At 42.6% G+C, this 17,330-nt stretch overlaps 1 protein-coding gene across 1 annotated transcript in view; it reads right to left on the bottom strand.

Annotated features, from left to right (window-relative positions):
• The window catches only part of gpc4 (glypican 4), a 32,584-nt gene that overhangs the window by 5,423 nt on the left and 9,831 nt on the right, over positions 1-17,330 (bottom strand). Inside the window, exons 2-4 of the mRNA XM_052071564.1 lie at positions 6,745-6,903; positions 978-1,375; positions 535-700 (exon numbers count right to left, since the gene is read on the bottom strand). Coding sequence (XP_051927524.1) covers positions 535-700; positions 978-1,375; positions 6,745-6,903 — 723 coding nt within the window. The remainder of the gene's footprint in view (positions 1-534; positions 701-977; positions 1,376-6,744; positions 6,904-17,330) is intronic.

Here is a 17,330-nt window from a genome sequence, read left to right as displayed (position 1 = left end):
ACGTTACTGCCCCAAAGCACATGTTTTAGATGAGCCAAATACAGTGGAACCTGAGGGTACGAACAACCTGTTTTAAAACCAATTTGGGTCATGTTCAAAAATGTTCAGAGAAAAATCCCCCCAAAAAATGTCAGACTATTTTCAATTTGTAACGGTCATAGTATGGCTGTATGAAAGATTTATATTGTGCCTCTACCTGCGCCGCAGTATGGACTCTGAACAAAACGCAATGCTGTAAAGTAAACATTTGTTGTCGGTTTCGCCGTGCGAGGCATTGTTGTGCACGGACTTCTGCCTCCACAACCTCAACCAACCGTCATCACTTTTTGCCCGGTGGTTTCGAATCAACGAGTTCATGTAAATAGTCAAGAAGCTTCAACCAAATATCTTTAGGCCACTTATGTTCTCATGCCAATACGGGTAGAAAAATGTCGTCAACTCTGAAAACCAACAGCAGTGTAATACAAAGAAAAAGGCATGGAGATTCTACACAAGACTTGAGCTACTCTGCAGGACCTTACTATCATCACTTACCAAGAAAGTTGTTCCACTCTGTATCCAGGTCTGCCTGATTGGCCAAACAGCCCCGCATCACATTCAGACAGTAATTCTGGCAGGGCTTCAGTGCCACTTGGCCCGAACAGTAGGGACAGTACAACATCTTCATGGCGGCTCGCACGCAGCTGGGAGACGCGCTGACCTGCAGGGCAGTGTGAAGACAAACATTGACGCAATAACACACTTGGACACTGACTGTTTCGTTTACAAACTATTATTTCACAAAAGGGTATAATCTAATCATCAATTAATCACTCTGCACAGTGGAAAAACATTGTCACTGCAGAAAAAACAAAGTGGTTTATGTTATCAGGCTGTAATGGAATCGGAGCCAAGAATGATATGTGTTTGGAAAACACAGCGCCGCATTCCGAGGGAAACGTTTATCGCTGGCAAAAGCGCCTCTCTTTAACTCTTACCGTTGAGACTTTGTGGACCACCTCCGGCATGAGGTTTAAGCCGCGCACAAATGTGCGCGCGGCGACAAAAGCGCGCGTCAACTGGATGCGGAGCTTGCGAGGCACGTCTCCAAAAGGTTGCAGCTGCTCGGTGTGGCGACTGACACACTCCATGTAGGCGTCACTGAATTCATATTGCACGTTGACCAACCGGAACATCCTCTCCAGGAGGTCAGCCCAAAAGTCTGACAGCATGGACTCCAGGTTTACACCCGCGCTGCCGGACACGTAGTACCGCATCAGGGCCTGGAAGAAGTTCTTGAACAGCTCGGCATTCTGCACGTACATCATCCCGTAGGTTCGTACAAACATGCTGTGCAGTGACTCCTCTGCATTTTTCAAAAGTTCCCGGAAGAACTCTGTAAGGGGATGGAAGACAAGAGGAGATTTGTGTCATTAGTGAAAAATCAACCTTCTCTTCGTGCCATTTAAAATTCTGACCATTATGCAGGATTTATTAATTGCATCATTAAGCAAGTGAGAAAAACAGAGCACCATTTGGCCGCACCTAGCAGAGTTGCTGTTGATTCAGCATCATTGAAGAATGCTGTATCAACGGTGCTACATAAGTTAAGCGTGATTGATTTTTTTGAAGAAGCATCTATTTGTACGCATTTGAAACCATGGAAGGTGACAATAAGTAACAAAAAAAAAAGGATAAATCCTTAGGTATTATATACCCCGCTCTTGTAGGAAGATACTTTAATGATGCCTGTTTTTTTTCCTTGTCTTTTTGACAGTTCAGGTTTGACAGGTCAAATTTCTAAAACTGCCAAAGAAAATCAAAATGTAAACTAACGCTGTTGAAACAGTATGCAAAAGGATCAAAACCTGAACAATGCGGACTGTTGGAAAATGTTTGGCTCAGTATCACAGAAGGGCCATTCAGCAGTGACATCGCCTTACATCAAAACTGACCATCATCAATGGCATTTTTTTCCTCTTGTCACATTCCATTGGCTTTGATTCTCCTGGCTTCTCTTGGACAGTCCTTCAGAGGCCCTTTTTCAATAGGATTACTGAATAATGAGAACTGTTTCCCCTCCAATATACGGACCTGTGTGCCTTTACCCATCCCAACATCTCCCTCCCTATTCTGCTTTCACTTCATCAGTTCCTTCAGCGATCGCTCTTCAGTAGACAGCGAACAATGACCTACTTCATCCTGAGGAATGTCCACCCCCTTCCTCCTCCACCTACCCTCAATAATCCAGTCCCCCTTGCCCCCCGACTCTCTTAATCTGAACAAAATGAGAATTCCACAGAGTCACTGAAAAACGCGTCGCCTTCAGCCGTGCATGCATGCAAGCCGGCGCTCACAGCCCCCTTTCACTCATCTCCTTTCTTCCCCTCGCTGCCGCGTGCAGACAAAACTTCTGTCCCACTGCCGTTTCTCCGGGTGCCCTATGCTTGCCTTTGAAATGTAAAGTTCCCATGCTCTCACAGAAGGAGACACTAAACGTTCCTTGCCACACACACACACACACATACACACACGCACGCACACAGTCCCCTCGTAATGCTGTCACTTCCACTCCAGACTGACATACTAAAAAGAAAAAATGGGGAAGGGGAGGAGTGAGGGCAGCATGGGGTGGGTTAAGTTGAGGGCTTTTTTAACTCCAAATCCCCACTGTGTTGCCAAGGATACCGGAAACACCGCAGCCCCCAAATCACATGCACAGGCACACACAACAGATGACAAGAAACCAAGTTGTACTCTTCACTGACTGAGATTAAAATAAAATGTTCAGCAACAACCTTGGAATTTTATCGTACCAACAAGTTCAATGTCAGAAAGAAGAGTAGATCAGGGTCTTACATCAACAGTGCACCGGGGCCATTAAGTGACCAGTCGAAGTTGACTGACGTTGACCCGACTGGGCGGGTAAAAATCACATATAGTAATTGGGAATTCAACAAGTACTATATGAGTGAATACTTATTTAAATTGATCAATCGTCACTGATATTTTTACCACACCGCAATTTTTTTTGAGTGTCAGGTTACCTCCTTCCATAAGGAATGGCTTTTTTTCCCCAAGCTCAAAAAGGCCAAATGTTGTAAAGAAATCTGTTAGATTTTATACTGCAAAACAAACACAAAAGTAAGGTCCCATCAATAATCCTTTCTTACAAAGGCTTAAATGTTATGTCTCCAAGATGCTACATATGAAATACTCATTGAAATGGTTATCTTGTATAATGTGTCATGAATCTACCGGGGTCAACACAACATGGGTCAAGGTGGCCCAACGACTAAAAAAACTTTATGTAGGACCCTGCTGATAGACATGAAGACGAGGCCGTTGGGAGGAAAGGAGGAAAAGGTGGTTTCCGTGCTATGAGTATGAGCAACAACATACAGGCATCTTGCAAAGTTGATGAGATGAGTTGTTGCAACAGGAAAGGCTACACACAGCAAGTTCAATGTAGAACGACACAAATGGTCAATTCTATCCTCTTCAGTCCTCCCTCCAGCCATTCCGTTGTCTCACTATGCATCTTGCATAGGAGCCCGAAATGATAAACAACGATCTTAATCCATGATAGAACAGAACATCCAAAACACCTCCCACTACACCCTCCCATTTCCTTCTCTTTGCACCCCCACCTGTGTTCCCTTAAACTCTGCTCCACCCAATCTCAACCCAAGAATTAATTGCACCCCTATTTGTGCCAATTAGTTCTTGCTTTTCTCATGGGATGTGATTCCGTCACTCCTGCTGCTGGATGTCTGGCGGAGGGTGCCTCTTGTGAGAAGCTTTAATCCACGTTCTTAAATTCCTCACATGAGCCTGCTCTGCTGGACAGGGTCAGAGTAATAAGGCCGGCAGACGGGCTGAGATCATGGTAACGGGGGGGGGAGAACTATTTCTGTCTCCTAATTGGCCATGACTTCCAGCTCCAGGCACAGGGTGAGAGCGTGTCTAATCACAAACTACCACTTCCTGGATTTGTTCGTGTGTAAATGTGTCTTAGTCACGTCTGTTTTCATTGACATTTCTAGCTATGTTTATGCAGAGATGCGCAGTGCGGTTCATGTCATCTTCATGAACGGTTAATACAAGGGTAGGCACTTTGTGTGTCAGCTCAAGGATGTCGGGAGAATAACGAGTCAATAATAGGACAGCAATCTGAACATGTCATAAGCGGCGAAAGGTGTCAAATGGTGCAAGGGGAAGAAAGCGCAGCGGGTTTTTGTCAAGAGATCCCACATCTAACAGTTTGAATATCAGTATCGGGTAAAAAAATATCGTATTTATTATATTTCTGAACATTTAAACGTAACAGAGCTTCAAAATAATGCAATTGTGCAAATATCTTAGCAGCTTAGCTTTATTATATTAATATAATATTTCACAATGTTTCAGGGATTTTTTTCTGAAAATTTTTTGGTAGTGATGCGATTGGAGTGACACGGATGCACACAGACACGTCACCTCAGATGATCACAGCCCTCCTGCAGGCAGAGACAGAGTGATGAGTTTGTCTTCACAGCTTGCTTGGAGGGAGCGCCAAGCTGAAAGATGCTCCTTAATAATAGTCTGCCTTGCCTGATTTAAAGAACCCTCCTCACTAACCGGCATGGTCAAAGAGTTGAAAAAGTTGAGAAAGCCGAGAGCGTGACAGACGACTTCACTTCAAATTGAAGTTAATTGAGTGTAAATGTTTTGGTGACAAGCAAGCTTGTTCCCCACTGGTTGCATTTAAGGAGGTCAAAGATCAATAGTGCAGTTTCTAGTAGAGAGAAGTCACGCACGTACCCAACAACAACGTAGCTGCGTGGACTTGTCATTTTAGTATTAGAGTATCAAAAATAGAAAATGCCACTGATTTGGTGTGATGGTCCATATAATATAAATACATATAGTAAGATAAAAACAGATACACACTGATGTACGCTCTTTTCTTCCTTAATGCATTGCCGAGATATTAGATGGGGACTCAGTATCAGCAGATACTTTCAACCACTGACTGCCCAAAAAGCAGGATCAGGACATCCCCAGTACATAATTTTAAAAAATGCTATTGTATGAAATATAAAAATTCCCACAATATTTATAACCTTTTGATGCTTTTAAATGATTTGAGAGGATCCATTGAAATGAGAGCAACTTGGACCAGCGTGAGTACAAAAAGGAGCACGAAACTGGTCAGGGAAGAAGAAGAAAGAAGAAGAAAGAAAGAAATGGAGGAAAAGAAAGGTTTGAGTGGGACGAGAGGGAATGTCCGGAGAGGCGCAAGATGGGGACAAAGGGCAGCAAAAGGAGAAAAGCGAGGGGCTGCCGCTGCATTCTGACACGTCACATTCCAGTTCACATCTGGCTGCAATACACACGCACCCTGTTGCTGACAATCCTTCGCTCTTTTTCACAGACACACAAGATGTAAAGGTCTGTGACCCACATATGCACAGATGTGCACATAGGACATGCATAGCACATCCATAAAGTAACCCGACTTCTCAATATGACTGTTGCATCATCCTTTCCACAGCCTGACTACACCCTTAATCTTAATCCGAGAAACACATCTACCAGAACGGCAGTGGTGGCTTGGGCGAGCGCACAAACAGTCTAGAGCAGGGGTCCCCAAACTACGGCCCGCGGGCACATTTAACCCGACCCTCTAACCCTCCTGTTGTCCTTGGGGCAAAATGACCCGTCACTGTGTTAAAAACTCCCCAAAAAAACCCTAAATGATCATTTTTAACTTGAAATTTTATGACTTTTCCTAGATTGTCCCCAACTGCAGAAAATTTGAAATGTTTTTATTCACATTTCCATGGAAGCTGTACAAAAAAAAGTACAAAGGTGGTCTTCGGGGCAAAATGACCCATGACGCAAATAGGGTTGAAATCAAGGTCACAAAGTTATTTACACACCATAGAATGTTTCAGTGTTTTAGTTGTGTCTCAGATCAATTAGTAGAACACGTGAACAAGACGGTAGCAGACATAAACAAGACAAGATAGGTGGCGTTCTCGTAGATGGCAGAACTCTTTTTTTGTGGATTTCAAGGGGCTATAAAGAGAGAGACTTGTTTAGTTATTATTTATTTCCTGTTTGTTTTCTGTGAAGAACTCAGAGAGGGTTATTTAGTTGTTATTTATTTCATTAATAGTGTTATTATTTGTTTCCTGACTTTTTTTCTGTAAAGAACCTGGAAAGGGTTATTTGGTTATGTGTGGCTTTCTGGGAAAGCTCCCCTACGATCGTTGATGTTACAAACTGACACCGGCCCCCCATCAGAGAAGGGAAAAGTTCACAGGAAAAACTTTGGGGACCCCTGGTCTAGAGCCTCGTGCCACTTCCTCTGTGATTCCGCAGTGTCGCATGTTCCCAAGTGCTTCCGCCCTCCACAAGCAAAATCGGAACCAACTATTTACAGACATATCCACATGTCCGCACAAACTGAGGAAAAAGGCAGCGCAAATCTGAAAATTTGTGTGGTCCGTCTGGGAGCGTGTGCATCTCTCGAGAGAAGGAAGACCGGTAGAGGGGGCCGCTGAGGGAGGGCACCGAGATGTTGAGAGACAGGTGGATGGGCCAGTGGACAAAGCCCAACTGTTTCTGCTGCTCAGGGCAACGCTATGGCAGGTAGGAGCGTCCGTCAAGAAACCACGGCGCTTGCACGGAAACCGCTGCTAGTTAGGGGAACACTTGGCCCGCAAATGTACTGTAGCATGAAACGTAGCTGGTGTTTGTGTATGAGTGCTCGCTTACGGTCAAAGTGCTCATGCCTCTGTCGAAAGGTCGACTGTAGACTGCTGCTAAGCCTGGAGACAGGGGCTTTGATATCGTAGTGACTCTGCTGGCTCAGCTTTTCCTCCATCTCCATGGTGCAGCAGGAGAAACCCTGCGGACAGACTTTCAATGATGCTCCTGGAAGAGAGGGGGAGGGAGGGGTGGGGGGAGCACGCATGTAAAAATACTGTAAGATTATGTGTCACAACAATATCGAATCACCTGTAAATTTGTTCCATAATGGGGGAATTTGCAGAAAAAAAGGCTGTATGAGACCATCTTCACACTCAAGCACGCAGGTTGCATACCCAAAATGCTCCTACCACTAGGGGTCGCATGACGAACATGATGAAAGTCCAGTAGACGAGTCCCTGATGATGTCATTGATATTATTCCAGATACGTTTAAACGCAAGTGCTTCACTGTTAGTCACGCGAAGGCTCAATTGTATTTCTAGACTGGGAAAGCCAAGTAAGGTTTGCACAGCTAAGGGAAATGTGTCCTTTGTTTTGGTCCACCGCAGCAGTTGGTTCTGCATGGTGGGAATTTGCGGCATTTGCGTATAATCACAGACCTCCTCATTTGCGGTGGAATCATTCCTCACTCTTCTTTCCCTTAGATAGTCGTGGCTGAGACGTTGTTCAAATTCTGCTTGAACCAAGCCTTTGTGCTTTTAACTGGACTAGACTCTCAGGTGTTAGGCATCTGCTCACCTATTTAAACAGGTTATTCCAAATGTTTCAGAAAGGGGAATTTTTACCTTAGACTGAATAGTGGTGGCATCTAAACGGAGTCACTGACAGCTCATAGGTGCATTATTCACCTTGCACATTGTTGCAGCTTACGCTCAGATGCATTTTACCCTCCTCACTTATAACCCTATTTTAATAAATAACAAGATCAAAGATTTCATCCTAATGCATGTTGCAGTGGCAAGAACAAAACTTTATTGCCATTTTAAAACAGATCCAAAGAACTTATTTCTGTGTCACTGTCAACTAAGCAAAACTATTGGGAACTACAGTAACCATTTCTTAAAAGTCTTTCATACATCAGTCATGGTCAAGTGTGTCAAAGGTACCTTTTTTACATTCAGTTAAAAGAAGAATGAATGTAAAACTGCAGCAGCAATAACGCCTTAAAAAAAAAGAAAAAAAGAAAAAGAGGGACCCTTTCAGGACATGTAAAGTGGTGCGTTTAGTTTTCCCCAAGTGGAGGTGCTGGCAAAGGATTCTTGCTACTTGCACAGGGAAGAGCTTTATCCTCAGCTTTAAGAGATGAATTTAGTTTTGTAACTGTACAATCGGTTTGGGGGATTTTCAGCACTTCTTCCCATTACGACAAGACAACCATGGAAAATGTATAACATTTCATATGCTGATATACTGTAAGTTATTTTATATCCCAATGATATATATCCTGATAGAGTATTTTTCCTTAAAAATTACATAAAATGAATCACAATTTACTCGTCTTTTTCCCAATGTATTTATGAAACACATTTTATACTGGAAACACAATCTAGGTAGGGCCAGACTGATTAATCCGCCTGCCGATTAAACTGGTCAATTATATTCCTACAAACATGAGCAAAAAGTCTCGCATCGCTCGGGCAGCCCGTCGCTTCACCGGGTGTTAGCAGATGACTGAGCTGGGAAGAAAATAAAGTAAACAGGAATCCCTCCATAGAGGCGAGCAAAGAAGGAAGCTTGAAATAAGAGAATAAATGAGTGGGTTATATAATATGCGAGACATGTTTATATGACACTGCCATATACAGTACATCGTTATATCGCACAGCTTGAACTACAAATCATAAACTGAAGTGATGTTTCCATCTACTACATTATCACGTAGAAAAGTGAAATTGCAATTAAAATGGTCATAAGGACATATAGCATTGTACTCTCACTAGAGGGTGATTCAAAACAAATATCTGGTTTTAATGAAGAAGTTATGTGCAGTCAAAGTTGTTCAAATGGCATCCAAAGGAGGGATGCACCCTGGCGCCATCAACTGGACCCCTCTGTCTGGGATCAAGTCCATGTAATCCTCTAGTGACTTCTCTCACAGTCCTTTCCCCAAAGTCATCTCTCTCTAAACCTCGCCCACACCAGCAGGCCCCGTTCATGTACACGTGAACACTGGCAGCCCCAACTTAAACATATTCACACATCACATCACCGCTCAACACATGGCTCTTTGTACAGGCATGATTGGAGACACCGGGAGCATGGGGTACATACACACACACCCACACACAAGCACACACACGCATGCACGCACACACACCAAACTTTCAGGTCTTACAGATATCCAACCCCCCACCCTCCAACAGGGGCCACACTGCACAGCACTCAGAAGGGCTATATCCACATGGAAAATAACCCTAGTTACCAAAGTACACAAATAAAAGTGAGATGGCCGATATTTCACAGGAATGCCCGTACAAATGTTGGATTATTATCTCAAAGATTCAAGTCTCTGAAAACTCAAGGTTCTTAGCTCATGCATACTTTGGAAGTCTTTTTTTTACTTCCTGGTATTTGGAAGTCTTTTTTTAACACACACACACACACACACACACAAAGCACACACACACAAAGCCTGAGGCACAAGACAGCGAGTGTCGATAGAAGTCGGCATCGTGCAAGACTATCAACATTAATTATTGACAGCAAACCTTTGCCAATTATTTTCGTTCAGTCACCGACATGAATAGTCTTTGTTTTCGGTGAACCGAATCATCCTTTTAGGGGCCTCTCCGGACAACCGCTTCCCATTCCTCAAAGATGAAACAAGACAGAGAGAAATCTTTGTTTGGGTGTCACTCTGAAGAGGAAAATAGCCATTTATGGTGGTCAAAACAAGTGAACGCCACCTTGTAAACAAACGTGGTTGTGTGCCGTGGCATTCATCAGCACTCCACTACTTCTCTGGCTTTCCTTTGTGGGGAGACCACCATCCCCTCTAAATGGCTCATAAAATAAGACACTTCCCTTTGACATTGTCCTGCCTTTCAAACGCTTCTCTCAGAAGAAGGATGGCGGGGGAGGTGAAAACGCCTCACAGACAAAAAACAGATTAGACACCTTGCCGCCCTCTCTGCCTGCCATCATGTGCCCCTGAACCAGACAGACATCAGGTTGCGGCCCCCGCCAACCCTCTGCCCACCCTCCCTCCTCGTCAACTACCACCACCCTACAGGCTTAACCGGTGAGGTCAAGGGTTAACAGCCACTGCTCTGAGAGAGGTCCTGTCCTCTGACAACCCCCTTGTCCATCAGCCCGGCACATCCACCACACACAGTAACCCACCACCCAAACCTCAGTCATCCAAACATAACGCCATAAACACGCACCAGTAGACATATTGGCAATTAAAAGTCGTAAAAGTCACAAATTCAAGTAAAAAATATAAATAGAAAGGCTTATCCCTCAATTCACTCCATTTGAAGTCATGAAAGCCCCTGTGGGATTATTTCTGTACCATCGTAAACTCAAAACATTGCTAAAAACTATTAGCAGAGCTGTGAAGGAAAAAGTGGGAGAAGTTCACGTTGCACGACTGTTTGCTTGCTTCAACTCAGCGCTGACACACATTTGTACCAAATAAACTGAAATTGGCCATAAATTATGTACATACCGATTCCTATCGCGAGGAATGTTTGCAATGTAAAACTGTGGAGGCATTTGATTTCAAAACAATCCGACTACAAAGTGACTGGTAGGCGCCATAGCACCAACTATACTGGCCAAGTAACTGAAATCAAACGTGAACGAAAAGTCTGACTATAAATAAAGATAACGATGACTCACGACTGAGCGTTGTTCACTAGAACTGTAAATCCGCACTCCCGACAGACATAGGATTACCCTTCCTGCCTCCGCATTTCTGCTTAAGGTGCATCCCTGGGCCTGGATATTGTACAATAGCTTTCTGTTCAGATACACATCCAGTCATGCCGTGTCAGACAGACTGGCAGGCATTTGGAGAGTATGCTGTTTTTTTCTTTTGACTGATTGATTGAAGATAGGAACACACAACAAATATCCGTCCATCCATCTATCTATCCATCTCAGTCGCTTATCCTCGCTCGAGTTACGGGCGTGCGAAAACCTAACCCAGCTGTGTTCAGGCAGCAGGCGCGATACTCCCTGAACTGGTTGCCACGAATCGCAGGGCACACTCAGACAAATAACTATTAACGCTCACCTAGGGACAATTTAGTGCGTTTCATTAGCCTGCCATGCATGTTTATGAAACATGGGAGGAAACTATAGTACCCGGATAAAATCCATGCAGGAACGGGGAGAACATGCAAACTCCACATAGGGCTGCAGCCCGTATTCGAACCCGGGACCTCTGTACTGTGAGGGTGTAGATACTGTAGGTTTGGCACAGCAATTGACTGGTTAGCACGTCCGCCTCACAGTTCAGAGGTCCCGGGTTTGAATCCAGGCTCCGGCCTTCCTGTGTGGAATTTGCATGTACACACATTCTCACACACACACATACATATACAGTATATATAGCAAATACTGTACCTGTATCATATTTATATCCCCACCTCCTTTACTTGAAGTCTGGTCTCTTGCCGTCTATGCATATTATTCAGAGTACCGTAAGTTTGATGTTATACAAGTCCCATTCAGTCAGAAATTTATGACCAATCATTATTCTGTCCTCAAAGAAAACAACTTGCTTTCACGGCACCATCTCAAAGGGCTTTACTGCATAGCATTTTAATGATAACTTTGGAAAAGCCATCATTTCATTCCACGTTGGACGTGTGAAGTTGAAATTAAACCCCAACCTTTAACGAGGATAAGAATAATAGTCGTTGAGAAGGATCCATAATTGTGCACAGTAACATATGGGAATCTCCCCCTGGAGTCAATTTTGCAGGTGTAAAACAAAACATGCAAGAGTCAAGGCCTCCATTAGAAACCTCAGAAGCAGGAGCTCAGACTATCATTTCATGCCATAAATGTTCACTGTCATACAGTGTTAGCAGTAGCAAGTACAATATATTATTTCCCCCGCAGGTTGCAAAGATTTCATTCACTCGGTGAGATGCCGGACGACTACACTACATCTTTGGAGCGGAGCCGCAGGCGGGAAGGAGGTTCCACACACCCACGTACTCACATCAAGTCGCTCCTCAGTCCAACCGCAGACTTGCTTGAGGGCACCGTGCCAGTCATAGTTGAAGAAAGGAGAAGTGTGTCTTGTGCACATTCCAAATTCAGATTTTCCTACCTGCCCTCAATGTCAGTGCTGTCCTAAAGACAAGCTTACATTTCACTTTATTCACTAACACACTGTACTTGTGTTCAGATTTTAAGGTTCAAATAACATTCTAAAATATGCCGTTTGAGTTTTTTCTTAACATCCCAAATGAAACTAAATTATTTTTAAAATGAAAAGAAAAAAGGCTGAGTTGCATCAACAAGGTTTAATTTAATGTAAGATTAGCGCTAATCAGAGATAAGTAAAATCACATTTCAAATGAGTTCATTCGGTTTTAAAATTAAGCAGAGCGCTGCTGCACCATGTGAGATTATTCTCAATTTCCTAAAACTATTTAATGGATTATAAACTGAGTCTAACCCCATTTATAAGGTTGAGATTGAAATTAAAGTTCATCATACAATACAATACATGCTGATTTATATAGCGCTTTCACAACAGCGGCAGCTGTAACAAAGCGCTTAACAAAACAGTTAACATAAAGTAAATAATAAACACAACACATAACATAAAACACGGACACGGACGTCATGCAGTTCTAACCACTTTTCCATCACACGCTTTGTTGTTTGAAGCAGTTTGAGATGAAAGAGGAGAGAATCATGAAATATGTGATTAAATGTACATACTACACTGTTACACTACTGTCAAGCCTTCTGTGTCAACAGCTGCTCCCCCCGCCCCCCTTCAATTAAACATTACAAGCTGTAATTTTAAATTTACATCCCATATCTGACTGGGCGGCGGACGTTTGGTTTGCAAGTGAGTGTGCACGTAGCGAATGTTGTCTTTTATGGGCTGACATTGTTGGTCACAAGCAAAAACATGAGCCTAATGTTACTTGTTAACTTGATAACTATGTGATAACAGCTCCGTAAGAGAAGCTTAATCTTTGACAACAACAAGCTGTCTGAAAAAATGCAATTCTGCAATGTCAGGCACGGTGCTTCGACCACCTTGATTTTGATGCAAATATGGGACATGGCACGGATTGGCTAGGAAAAGTTTAATACCATCTCACAACAGCGCAAAAAGGCCCCTTACGCCCAGCTCTACTGGCGCAACGTGTAAAGAAAGAAAACTTCACCCAATGCATATAGTTAGACTCCGCTTATACGCTAAACTTGTGCCCAGAACAAAAATAGGGCCCACACAGTACAGACTAGCAGACTCAGAGACATGCCTCCGTGGCGATTATGTTGGCAGAGGTGACTTTTCTGTTGCTGGTCCATCTCTCTGGAATGACCTCCCACTGAACATTCGGCAAGCCTCCTCGCTGCCCATCTTTAAAGCCCTCCTCAAAACTCACTTGTATTCTTTGGCGTTTGACTCAGCATGACTTAGATTTGCTATTGGTTTTACTGCTTGGTGATTTCTACCGCCTTATTACTTATTACTTATTACTGATTCGTCTTACTGTTTATTGTATATGTTAAATCGCTCCATGTACAGCACTTTGTATGCAGCGATGGCTGTTTGAAAGTGCTCTATAAATACTGTTGACTTGACTTGACTTGACTTTCCCATCAAAGGCATGTACACATGCACATGTACATATGTGGCGGCCATGTTAGCAGTCTCATCAAAGTAACTGAAAGCATGGACATTAGCTTAACATCGCAGTAGGCGTGCAGCTTAACTCATTCAGTACCAGCCAATTCTGGACCAAGTCTGAAAAGGCGTTTTAAAAACGTCTTTGGGAGTGAATGAGTCAACAGAAGCATGTTGTACTCTACCTATTCATATTTGTATCTGCTCTCTAAGGCAGCATTCCCCCATTGGTCTGTGATACCGCGGGGTGGCTGTACATAAGGAGCAAGCTGGTTCGACACTTGCTCCTGCTGTTGTGAAGTGAACTGAGTCGATTTCACATCCACCATTCAGTGTTTGTATCTCAGGTTTGAACTCGAGTCAAAAAAAAAAAAAAAAAAGAAAGAAAATCAACCGAATGATGACTCCTTTATCAAAGAACTTGTAGGGTTAACTGTATTTCAAGGCACCATGGTATTGTCAATAAAGGAATTTAAGGCAACTGTTTTGTATAAACATCAAGTTTGAAGAAAGTTTGGGATGGTTTTTCACAGCACTAAATAAATCTCAGTAAGTGTGGCTGAGTGAATTGAGGGGATGGGCACCTCACAGTTTCTAAAAGACTTCTCTAGTTTATGTTAAGCTTGGGAAAAAAAATGAAAGCCAGCACAGGCTAACTGCATCTTATATACTCCATATGTGTCATACAGTTGTGGGTACAGCAAGAGCAGATGCTGAATCACCACAATGGGAGAGAATATTTAATAAGCATTATTAGAGACAGGGCTGATCATATGCATTTGATCAGAGTAGGGCAATGCTTCCACCTACTTTGTCTTCACGAGTTATCCTCTCATAAATAAGGTAATGACAAGTCTATAGGCATATGTATGGCCAAAGCAATGATGAGTTTCAGTTTTAAACTGCATAAAGACAAATGAACAAGAATGTCCAGTAATTGTGCCACTCAATATATTTTTTGGGGCAGAGGGAGCAATGTCAATGCTTGTGTCTTTGATTTCCTTTACAAGTCACAAGTACTTGCGGCCTCGTTATCACCAATCAAACGTAAATCTAGATCGGCTATTGTAATAGTTTGTTCATGCCTAAATCATGGCAGATAAGCTTCTATCGAATCCGCGTGTTGGCTTCATCTGGATGACTTGCACTAAACAAAAAATTCCGAAGAAATGCTGCATACTTGACCTGTGTGGGGAACTAATTTTAGTGCATGTCAGCTGTCCCATGACTCTATTCATTACTAGTCTTGAGTGTGTTAATAACAACAGAAAGCCAGAAACTTGAACTTTAACACCAAGAGCTTTTGCAACAACTACAGGAATACGCATCCTCAACATCTTTATTTTTCCAATAAAGTTTGAGTCATTTATTTTGCTTTTACGTGTATGGAAGACGATTAGGGCCAATGAAGAAACAAAATATATACAGTATATAAGGTTGGCAAGCCCTAATCCTCTTCCTTGGAGGTGAGATGACGTTGATTCACTAATTTTCTGCAACTCATTCATTCCAACTACTGACTGGAAAGACTTTTTGATGACTGCTTGTTTTTTACAAGCAGCTCCACCACATAGCAACGCATGAACCATAACTCAATAAATACTTGACTTCATCATTTGACTGACTGAGCCACAGTAGCGAGTTCCGTCATCGAGGCTAGCCGATTCAACTGCTGGGCATTTGGCAGTCAGTTGATGAGAGGCAGACATTCTTACATGATGAGCGAGGAAGTATAGAGGATATTGAATTGTTCTTGGCAATACGATCACGTGAACAGCTTCAAAAGGAGGAGGGGGGGGGGGTTGAAGACACACAAAAGATGACTGCAAGAACTGTACTCAACGATGCCACAGGGGTGCAAGAATGATAAGTAGGAATGAAGCAATACAACAAATTCACAGTTCAGAATTTCAGTGCCACTGTTCCAGACTTTTTCAACACAAACGAAATTGAATCAAATGAAAAAGTGTTTCCGGTCCAGCTATTCTTGACACGATCAATTGTGCAGTTTTAACTGTCAAGTGCACTGCTGTAGTTGAACTGTAAAATTTGGTGCATGCCTGCTTTTGTCTTGGTCCACTTGATTTTGCATTGGGGTGATATCAGCATAAATATGTTGTCATGTCGATCCCATATGTCGACGATTCATTAAGGAAAGAAAAAGATGGATTGGGGAATGACAGTGATAAAATGTTTCTTTCAATAAATTGAGGATTAAAGCCTTCAAAACATATGTACGACTTCTCACTTTTACCACCAAACATTTATGATTCATTGTGTGTGCATATAAACAAAATTGTTCATTCATTGCAAATTGTTTTTCAGGACTGTCAGTATCCAAGTGCATGGATAGATGAATCATTATTAGTTTGTCGTGACCAGAGTCCATGACTGATTACTAAACCACTCGGGTCCTCTTGCCAATTTAAATTCTCCACTTGTGAGTGTTCCAAAATGCTGTCATCCATGAACATTTACCCTGAAGCGCCTGGGGTGATTCTACAACATCACAGCAGCCTCTCACTCCGTTTCCCTCTCCCAACCCGAGCCGGCATCTCGAGCTTCTTGTCCAGGCACAAAAGCTCCCTTGCCTATACTCCTTCCCAGGTCACTGCTTTGTCGGGATTTCAAGGTGCTCGCACATTTCCCCGAGTACATTCACAAAACAGAAAATAGGAACTACCACTGTTTGTTGCCCCTCCCAAAATGTTCCACCATTTAGCGTTGAAATAATCTGAAGACAATGCCTGACATTTACGTGCAAAGCAGAATGAGGCAAATTTAGAACCTCAGTAGAGATGCACATTTGGCATGACGGGATTGACATTATTCGTAGTACTATATTTGGTGGATGTGACAGTAAATGTTCATAGGTTTCAAAGTGTCTAATGATCTTGCGTTGCATGGAGGTTTAAGAAAAACACTATTAAACTGTTGCAAATGTGTTACTGATTAGTAAAGGACAATGACTTAGGGGTCATCCCCTGAGCCAGTTATTTCATGAATGCCCCCCACCCCTCAAAAAAAAAAAATTAATGAGGTCACAGCATATCAGTCACCACTGCCCAACATGATCTCTGATCTACAGTACATAGAAAAGGCAAGAATCGTATCTGAAGGCGCTGCAAAAACGTTTTTGATTAGTGCAATTTCTACTGCACACTAACATTTCCAGAATTTATTTTAGCAGCTGTTAGTCTCTCCAGGAAGAATGCTCATGTCTATTTATATAAAATAACAATAAAGCAATAAACTGAGTATGTCATGAAACTTTCATTTTTACCTTCACGACTCGGAGGCACTGGCAATGATTGATGGGAACGACTGGCCTTATCTTCCAGCTTCGCCACATTTTGCATTCAGAATCTATGCCTTCTGAGAAGCAGCAAACATTTTGTGAGCTTGATGTCGTGCTTCTGTAACATACCATATTCCAGGGGTGTCCAAACTTTTTGCCAAGGGGGCCAGATTTTATGTGGTAAAATGTCGGGGGGGCCGACCTTGGCTGACATTCTTTACATTGAACAACAACATTGTTCAACAAATTTTAGTAAGCCAGTCTGTTTCACATTTCCATTTTTATTTTAATTTCAACAATCTTAAGAATTTATTTTGGTTCATTTGAAACAGGAATTTGAAATATGACATATCAGTCAATATAAACACGGAGTAATGTCTTGTTAACTCGTGAGTGATGCCCCCTAGTGTCTAAATGCTATTACTCATTTAGTGAATGCTATTACTCATTTAGCCACTAGAGG

Source organism: Hippocampus zosterae, chromosome 1 (assembly GCF_025434085.1).
Source record: "Hippocampus zosterae strain Florida chromosome 1, ASM2543408v3, whole genome shotgun sequence".
Taxonomy (NCBI): Eukaryota; Metazoa; Chordata; class Actinopteri; order Syngnathiformes; family Syngnathidae; genus Hippocampus; species Hippocampus zosterae.
Note: the sequence above shows the minus strand (reverse complement) of the source record. Positions and strands in the feature narration are given on the sequence as shown.